At 40.1% G+C, this 10,096-nt stretch overlaps 1 protein-coding gene across 1 annotated transcript; it reads right to left on the minus strand.

Annotated features, from left to right (window-relative positions):
• Positions 1 to 1,418: 1,418 nt before the first annotated feature.
• On the minus strand, positions 1,419 to 6,782 carry drg1 (developmentally regulated GTP binding protein 1). The gene is made up of 9 exons (XM_069702842.1): positions 6,646 to 6,782; positions 5,308 to 5,431; positions 4,983 to 5,158; positions 4,815 to 4,884; positions 4,088 to 4,257; positions 3,810 to 3,940; positions 2,824 to 2,991; positions 2,617 to 2,739; positions 1,419 to 1,775 (listed from the first exon to the last, which is right to left on the minus strand). Exons 1-9 carry the CDS (start codon positions 6,682 to 6,684, stop codon positions 1,676 to 1,678), a joined length of 1,101 nt encoding a protein of 366 aa, XP_069558943.1. The 5' UTR covers positions 6,685 to 6,782; the 3' UTR covers positions 1,419 to 1,675.
• Between the last annotated feature and the right edge of the window lie 3,314 nt (positions 6,783 to 10,096).

The following is a 10,096-nucleotide window of genomic DNA, read 5'->3' on the forward strand; positions in this document are numbered from 1 at the left end:
TTAATACAGAGTCCTCCCTCTCCAAATGGGTAGATTCTTTAATTTTGTTAGAGGGGGAAGTGCTTTATTCACTTAATGGCTTTTATTAGTGCCCAGTCTTCAACTGTTTCATTAGCTAAAGTGCTGCTATAATTTACAGGGTAAAAGGGGGTGGGGAAGAGGCGGTGTCTGAATAGGGTTGATCCTGCTGCTGCTGGACAGGCAGGCTTTACCCTCAACCACTGCAGCTTTTGCTAAAAAGCAGCTATTCATTTAGAAGAAACTGTAGTCTCCAACATCAAATACACTCTTTTTGCATCCTCATCGAACCATTATAGTGTTGTAAGTCTCGTGAGCATGTTGTCTCGATTGCACATTGCCGTTTTAGACAGTATATTCATTATTTAGAATTTTTCTGCAAATCTAAATTGTTGTCCAAGCAGTGTTCAGACTCACGGCATAGCCAATGATATATATTTGACGATTAAATGGCTTTTTACACGGAAAAAGATTTTGTGCTCGTGTAAAGTGACTTTCTCAATGACCACGGTGGATTTCTTACATTGGGGATCATAATCATGTGATTTTATATTCTTTTGGTAAATGCAGATAAAGGAGATCAAGTTGCAGTTCATAATATTTTGGATTGCTTGACGTTAAGTATATGTTAAAATCCCTATGTTTTCCTGTTCCTGACACATTTTCAATATCAGCTGGATTGCACGCAGCTTTGATGGTGTGTCGAGTCTTTATTCCTCGAGTTTCCAGTCTGTCCTGGCTCCATCCACAGGAATCGCTGAGCAGCATCAGGCGCTCAGGCACAAAATGGCCCCTTCACCGCATGCAGGTTGCAACATACTCACATTAGATAATGCTAGCTTCTGTGAGTGCACCCGACTCTGATAAAATGTGCTTTATTTTGCTCTGTGGAGTCTTGTTACTTGTGAACAGCTGGCATCTGATGACCCCCGACTGCAGCCGAGTGAACTGATTAACCTGAGTGGCCGTCCCCACCGGAGGGGGAGTGGACCACCAGCCTGAATAACTGCCCTCATCATCAATGTCACATAAATCACTTAGCTGGACTGCGGTTATAATGAGCCCTTTTTTTTTTTCTTCCCCTTTTTTCTTTGGTTGCTCTGAGCCAGACTGAAATGTTTCTGGTAACGCTGTTGCTTGGTGCCGGTGTGTGAGATGGATTCATTGATGCAACAATTCTGTGACACTTAAGTTGCAAACCAAATGTAGTGTATTAATCTTGATTTAAATTCAGGTAGAAAATGTGTGTGGCCACACTTTATACTAAAACTATTAACATCCGAATGAACGGATGAATCAAATAAATCCATCATTTATGATACATGTATTTGTTTTGGATAGAAAACAGCAACAATATTAGATTAAAAAGGAAACAGTTGCACAAGAATGAACACGGCAAGAGTTTTTATTGTACACTTTATTATATTTCAATGCAAGCCTTAACCAATATTCAATATGAACTATTCATGGTGTTAAGTACTGTAAGTTCTTTTAACGGTGACACTTCCATTTGTGTCATCGTTTTTGAATTTAAGCAAGAAAAGACTTGGAACCACTCAACAGATGCTGTGATGAAGATGTCTGGTGATTTACAGAGCAACTATACAGAACACTTTGTGCTACAGAGGCCATGCAGTTAATCAAGACCCTTTTTTTTTTACTTTTTCACCAGCTGGATAACATCTTCGTCCTCCATCACATGGTCCTTGCCCACCTTTTGAGGATTGTGCTTCACAGACGCGCCCCACACAAGTGCACTGGAAGAGGAGAGTTGAGAAATCATTACAATCGTCGTTCGTGGACGCGGTTCATTCATTCATCTTATAGAACACAAAATAATAGACGACAGAGCTCTTCGTGCAGTAGTCCTGCTATTCATTCTTTGTCATAAAAACAACGGCTCCACTATAAAGTATCATGCAGGCATAAATGACATCCTTCAAGTACAAAGGCTGTTCAATTGTTGTGTGTGTGTGTCACTGTTTAACCCATCCAGTCCCTTGAGGATGGATAAAGCTTAGCAGCACTAACATACTAAACTGATTGATGATCCTTGCTCACCCATTTGGAGATGGTGGTGCAACACATCATCTCGGATCCAAAACCAAACTATCCGAATTAATACTTTGTCTGGTGCAGATTCGCATGATGTTTTTTTATTTTTTATTTTTTTTAAACCATTTCGTGATCACTTTTCTTCCCTTTAAGGAAGAACAAATTAGGTGATCAATAACTGGAATAAATAGTGGAATGCTAATGTAGAATAAGTCAGATAAATAATATTTGCATAAGCTTTGAAGTAATATTTGAAGTAAATTGATCAATAAAATAAAACAAAAAACAATCGCTTTCTTTTAGAGCCTCGAGCATTATTAGGTGGATAAATTATCATCATAAGTAACCAACCTCTCTTCCCTCTCACATCTTTATCAATAATTTGCCTTCATTAACAATGTGAATGGCTAACGAACATTTCTTTTCTAAAATATGGGCGTACCAAATAACCTAAAATAAACTGTGTAGATGTGATTAAGACAAAAGTGATGAGAAAAGATGCACTTTTTTTTTTTTTTTTAGCTTTGCAGCTACAGTACTCACTACTTTAATTCCTTGATGAGGTTTTTGTGAATCTTCAAGCAGAAGTCCTCGACCGAAGTTCGTTCATCAGGGAGTACAACAGGAGATGTATAATCAGGGAGCTGGCCTTTGGGTTTGGTGTAGCTGCAAATGAAAACGTCATCTCAGTCAAATTTTCCAATCTGAACACACAAACACTTCATTTAACGCCCCCTAAAAATGCCTTACATGCGCACAAGCTGCAGGTAGTCCCACATCCTCTCCAGCAGGTCGTCAAAGTTCCAGCGGTGGTGGGCTGAGATGGGCACACAGTGGGGCACCTTGTAGATGATGTCGAGCTCCTCAATGGAGATCTGGTCAATTTTGTTGAGCACATAAATGCATGGGAGGTAGACCCTGTTGAGACAAGGACAGAGACTGTAAGTGGCAGGTGTCCATTAAACTGGTGTCTCCCCACAGAATATTTATTTTCACAAAGTATTTATTTTAGCAGGATAATGATCATTTCTGATGAAAGCCAGTACAGGTTCTTGGAGAACCTGTAAAGTGGAGCCTTTTATTTTGAAAGGTGCTCTTAGTCCTGTTTTTACTTTTTATTTTTATGTCTTAACAGGAATTTTAGCAGTATTTATTATATATATATGGTACATACAGTATGTCAAATAATTCTCTGAGAATTTCACGTCTTGACATTCTTACATTTGTTAAGATGTGTGTCACCAGATGGATATGTATGCAGGCACAGAGAAACACTGTGGTTGCTTTACTTTTGCAACATGTACATAACTATTTTACATTTTAGTTGTTTATTTTATGAAGTGTACACTATGTTCCTTTCTTTTCCTCCTGATATTTTGTCTGCAAAGAGGTGGAGCATTTATGCCACAGAGACCGTGCGAATGCTTTGTTTCTCTGCGTGGAGTTTACGCCATTGCCTCGTGCACTGCTTTGTAATAAAACGCCCACTCTTGGGGTGCATTTCACATTATCCATATCTTTGATTATGTATTTGTTGAGTTGTTATATTTTGATATATTGAGTTATTGTTAGTCAGGTGAAAATACAAGTGTGGCTTGACGCTGGCTGACACAGGCAGCATTTTTGAATGCATCTACATCGCTGTGGTGGGAATTAATATGAGACTTCTGATTCCAACAGGCCACACCCACTGGAAATGACTAAGGGAGGCCCAATCTGGCACTTCAGCAGCTTACCGATTTCCCTCCACCACATCAATGAGGTCATCAGCCGTGGAGTCACTGCGCAGAGTGATGTCGGCGTTGTGGATCTTGTACTCCGCCAGGATGCTCTTAACTGTTTCAGCATCGAGCTCAGTTTGTACACACTAAAGACAAAGAGCGAGGATGACAGGTATGATGTTGAGCAGCAAAAGTCACAGACCGAATGAAATTAAACATATCTAATATTATATTTTGCAACGGTGAGTTTGAATCTGTGTATTTAAAATCCTGCCGTGCGGTGTAAAACATACTGTAGCTGTAAAGTTGATGCCTCCTTTGTCCTTCCTCTTGAAACCGATGTTAGGTGGCTGCTTGTTTAGTCGGATGCCAAAGCCCTCGAGCTCGTGCTCTATTAGCTTCTTATGAAGAAGAGGCTTCAGCACATCGAGCACTATCAGGATTAGATTGCAGGTTCGAGCCACTAAGAAAGATAGAGAGGGAGGAGCGAGATAACATCAGTGGCTGGAGCAGTGGATGAAAGAATCCCATCACTTCTACAGCGGATGGAGTATGTATGCAGGACGAACCGTGCTTGGGATATTTTTGTACCAATTAAGCAACCAAAGAGTTTGACAAAGTGTTGCCCATTTGCCCAGAAACCTTAACTGGAAGCACACATATGAACATTGTCTTTCTCTGGCGTGGTTTCTTTCCCGGTAGTGGTAAAACAAAACCTCTCTGGGCATTTATTGTCTTTGCTGCCATCTGGAGGATGTAACAGCACACAGTAAAGAAGAGGAAAAGCTGCGATATGCAATTTATAACAGAATGCTTTAGGTCATCAATGCAACATTTTGTCTCTGCAAGATGATAATTAGTATTCTAGTATTTAGAAGTAGTTTCTCAGTGTGGCAAAAAAAAAAATGCTGAGTCAAACTGCTGCATTTACATCAACTAGGGGAAAACAAAAATATATTTGTATTGCTCTTTCAGTCTGTTCAGTTTCAGTCTTAATGGAAACCTTGGTCACATCTTTACCTGCGATGACCTGTCTGCCTCTGCCCTTGCCATCCTTGGCCCCCTCAATGATTCCTGGCAGATCCAGGAGCTAAGAAGGCAAGAAAAGAAAAATAATCAGCCCACTGAAACTTCACCACGCTGTTAAAATTTTTCTAAGACACTGAAAAAAAGAAGAAATTCTTGTACCTGAATTTTGGCACCTTTATACCGAATGACCCCAGGTACTGTCGTCAGAGTGGTGAACTCGTAGGCCGCGACCTCAGAGTACACACCTGCAAGGTTACTCAGCAGTGTGGACTTTCCAACTGACGGAAAACCAACAAAGCCAACGCGAGCATCTCCGGTTTTGGCCACATCGAAACCTAAAAGTGAGAAAAAAACAAAACAAAACGATAACGGAATGTCAAATCAAAAGCAAACATAAATTACGACGCTTTACAGGACATGAAACTTACTAGCGTGTTGGAAATAAAGCCTGGGTAAGAGCAGAGAGCGGCTCATGCAGTCTTACCTTCTCCTGTTCCACCACCACTGCCTCCTTTTGGTGTGATGAGCTCCCTCCTCAGTTTGGCAAGACGAGCTTTGAGCAGACCCAAGTGGTGAGCTGTGGCCTTGTTCCGCTGCGTCCTGGCCATCTGCAAGAAATAGAACGGTTTGCGTGACAATTTCCTAATAAACAGTAAACCAGCATCAAGTAGGTCGTTTTTACTGGTGGCACCTAAGATTGGAAAACCAGACAATAACAAGAAATCACTTAAAAAGCTTGATTGAGCTTCCCCTGCAGGGGTTTGCCTTTTACATTGTGGGATAGATCTAAAGCAGCCCTTACAACAGCGTTAAGTCAGAATACGTGGGCCTAAAAAAACACAGTGCAGTGTATTCATTGTAGATTACACATGGGTCAAGTTCAATTTTGTCATTGTGAGTTTTATTTCATCACAATACAGCTGATATTTCCTATAAATTAAACTTCCCCAACTCCCAAAACAGTGAACACTTAACACTACAGGCCTGCTTGACTACTATGGGCCCCCAGCTACCCAGCTTACATTTAATATCAACTTAATTGTTTATGTTAAAAAAAAAACAACAACAAACACATAAAACAAAAACATATTTGAACTCTTATGACCTGTTCTTAGCAGATCTAATAACAACAATAAAAACCTGCTCATGATTATGGCTCTTTCCATTGAAATACAGCGACAAGAAAAAGTCACCATCGAGGAAGTCGTAATATTTGTTTAATAAAGACACGAAGGACTTTTAATTGTTTATGAGATCGCAGCTCAGCACAAAAGTTGTGTTTGACTTACATGAAGATGAGATCACAACTAATGCAGCAATTTAACAAGCTTCGCACACTTTCCTGAAGAAAACCTTTGCAGGCATTTGATTCCAGCGATCAAATATCGGAGCTGATGCATAGCTATATCGTAGATATATCGTAATGACCATTAACCATGAATGTGACGCGAACAAGCCGATCCGTTGTTTGAACGTTTTTTTTTAAATGGCAGGTAAAAACAAGTTTCCCTTCACCCGGCCTCTCTCGCGTCGCCATTTCATTTCACGAACGGCAATACGGACTAAAACTCGTAAAGACGCACCCGTAACTCTAAAGTGCTCCGTTTTTCCTGTATTATCGCTTCAGTAAAGCCGCGTTTCGATGCACGCTGCGACCTGTGAGGAAAGCTGCGGCCCGGAGACGTGAAATAAATAAAACGAGGCCCAGCAGTTGGAGACTGTTGCTAATGTTAACAGCTAGCTTTCGCGGCGAGCTAAAAAAAACGTGTCCGATTCAACGTGTGTTAGCCAGTCATGTTGTTGTTGTTGTTGTTTACCTTACCTCATTTTCAATCTCGGCTATTTTGGCGAGTATACTCATGGTGACAGCGACTCCTGTGTGCGACACACGTTACCGAGAGACACCGAAAAGATTTTACATGGAAGTTGGCGAAGTTAGAGTCTTTTTTTTTTTTTTTTTTTTTTAGCACGCACACCACACCAATGCGGCTGCGCGCGTCTTCGCTGGAAGTCTCGCGAGATGTTAAAGTGGAAGCGGGAAAAACTTCGCCCGATGTTTGGACTCGCAGGACAATTTGTCAAGACAGACAGGAGAAATGGAGCATTAAACTTCGATTCAAGTTTACATCATCTGAAGTTTTCAGTCTAGGCTTCATTTATGATGTTTAGTTCACTAAGTGCAAATGACAAAAAGTCGTCTACAAATACGTAAGTACGAAAATTATACTCCAACTTTGATGTAGCTTGCTTGTATTTTACTTTAATATTTAGGCCTTTACATGTGGCAGCCGCTTTATACTGTCTAAATGTGGGCGGCAAAAGTCGTTTTACTACATCTATTTGATAGCTACAGTGACGAGTGCTTTTCAAGTAAAATTTTTTTTTACACAAAACAAATACGATAAGATTCTTTTGTTAAATGTAAAGCTGGTGGCTCCCAAACTTTTTTTGCCATGTGTCCCCTTTACAAATGAGTCCTGACTACCTGGAACAACTCGTTGCTGGTTTTAGATGTCTTTTGAGGAGTTGCTCGAAGGTTTAAGTAGTTTTATTTCAAAAACGGTTTGTGCCCCAAGAGGTCCAACTAATTATTGCGCAAACTGACCTTATAATAACCTTGATTAAAAAAAAAAGTATTTCTTTTCAGAGTAGTGTTTTGTTCCTTTAATTCAAGTGTGCCAATAAACTGTCAACGTGTCATCCGTCTGTCAAATTGTTTAATGTAGACTATAGTAAAACACGGTAAGCCTCTTATGGGCAACAGTAGAATGCCTACAAGGTGCTGTGTAGGGCACATCTTACCCTGACCAACACCTTCATTGCCTTATGTTCTTGGTGGCTGTTTGTTTGTCTCTCTTTCTCAGCAGTATCACAGAGAAATTATTGGTCAGATTTTTGTGAAACTTGCTGAAAGGGTGCAGCACATTTCAAGGGAGAACCTATTCAATTTTGGCTCACCAACACTAAATCATTCTGTACAAATGCTCGCTCCATTCAAGCACACGTGTTGCAAGCTTTCTTGCTAATTTTGTACTTATCGTGCTGTTCAGGTCTGCCAGCGGAGCGGTTAGTGTAGCTTTGCCTCTTTCCCTCTGCTGCTCTTTTTCTCTCCTGCTCAGTGTCAAATAGTTTGCAATTTTCTTTGCCTTCTTTAGCGATATAATTTGGGAATAGGGGGGTGGGGGGGGATTGTTGAGTGTCTGTCTCTAATCTTTAAAGGTCTTGACCTTAGACCATCATGTAAAGTGCCCTGAGGTGACTTGTGTTGTGATTTTGTGCTGTATAATTTCATTTAATTGTGAAGTCCAGTATATTGTAGTGAAGTTGAATAGTGACGACACACAGGCTAATCTAGAAATAGGATGACTCCATATCACAATCCACATTCACGGGTAGCAGTAATCTTCTGAGACACATGCACTCACTCAAACTTCATACAGCAGACAGTCGCTGTGGGGCACTCGGGGACAGCGCTTTCATAGAGGACAACAGGAACCGGTATGACAACGGAGATGTGAGACTTCGGTGAGGCACAGAGGGTGTCTTGACATCATTGTATAAAAATCTATCCAGACATAAACAGTGGTTGCAGTTGCAGATCTGCGTATCATAGAAGTGTGAACTATTGGCTTTAGAGGAGTTCTTCACTCTCCAAGTTCCTTGCTAGTTTGTCCATTATATTGTTTGATCAGTGAGAAAACAAGTCAAGTTGCCGCAACAATTTAAGGCATCCTTAATTGAACGGCGATTTGGACCTTGAATTATCCAGTTGTATGTCGATTGTGTTATTTGTTTCTGGTGGTACACCATAGAAACCCGGAGTTTAACTTGTCCTATTCAATACAAATTCTCACACAACAAAAGAATGCAGGACTGTCAAATTGTGTATTTTCATTGTTTAATTGTTTATCGTTTAAATCGCATACAGTATAATCTCTCATTGGTTTCTATGCTGCTAAAGTTTGTGGATTTATCATCTGTCATTTTGTCGACCTTCTGATTGATTTATTAGTTAATGGGTGAGCTGGTAGAACAAAATCAGTGCTGCTTTGATAAGTGACCACAGGATCTCTTCTGACCCACGCTATGCTCTGTGAACCTTGAACAGGTTGATTTATCAACTACGGTCGTATGAAGAATATTACAGTCTAACATCAGCCTCATTATGGTGTTTCACAGGAGACGGACATATAAATGGCCAAGGAGGATATTTGAATCAAATCAAAATATTTTAATTACATTTTGGACATTAAAACTTCAAACTCTAATAAATGCCAGATAGATTCACCAGCTCTGCTCTTCCAGCTCAGCCAACAGTGTCATCTAATGCATTCGCTGTAAAAAATAAATGCAGTCAGAAGATTAATGCAGTTGTTTAAATCACTCTGTAATTATGTTCAGGAAAGAACCTCAGACAACTTTATGTATCTTAACTCCAGTCCGGGATTTCTTAAACCATATGCTAGATATGCTTAATCTGCCACTTCACAAATCCTCGTTGTTGTTTGTTTAGTTGTAAGAGGTGTGCTTGTCCTCATCAAAATATATAAAAATAGGCATTTTCTTTTTAAAAGGTAGATACGGTTTACGGTTGCTGTTCAGCATTTGTTGTTGCCCAGCTCGGATGACAGCAAGCATAAATAGCACAGGGAAGAAGGACAAGAGGTGAGACACAGCAAGACAGGGGGTAATTACTGAATTAATGACCACTCAGTACATTTCGACCTCTGCAGGTCCATGTTAGTGCTTCTTTTTGAGAAACAGAAAAGGGGCTTTGACTTGATCAACACTAGCCACAAATTGAGAATTGACAGTAATAAACCCATGCCCAAACATCTCAAATGTTCTTCTTTTAATGAGCAACACATCTTTATATCATATGTCAGTCAGCATTGAAGTGCATTGATTAAAAAGTAAGTGCAAGTACAGATTTCGATGCATTCATTTTGACTAGAGGATTAAATTATTTCCAATGTCGCCCCAAAAATAGTCATTCTACAGGGGCCTTCTGCAAAAGAAAACCGCTATAGTTGATGCTGTTTCTAACCTAAAAGATATATGCTTTTTTTTCCTCATTTCAAGCTTTTTAAGTTATCTCTGAGTGACAGTGTGTAGGAGAGATTTTCATCTGCCTTCTGCTGTCGGTTAACTTCAGTCCATCAAACACAGTACTTTTCCTCAACGTCACTGACATGCTCCCTGACTGATTTCTCAGTGGTTTCTCAGTTTGCTTTGAGGAACACAGCAACTGAATCAAGCCAGCAGAAGCACAA

This window comes from Brachyistius frenatus, unplaced genomic scaffold (assembly GCF_029030835.1).
Source record: "Brachyistius frenatus isolate BFR_SWC_R1_liver_20210118 unplaced genomic scaffold, ASM2903083v1 Contig_3, whole genome shotgun sequence".
Taxonomy (NCBI): domain Eukaryota; kingdom Metazoa; phylum Chordata; class Actinopteri; family Embiotocidae; genus Brachyistius; species Brachyistius frenatus.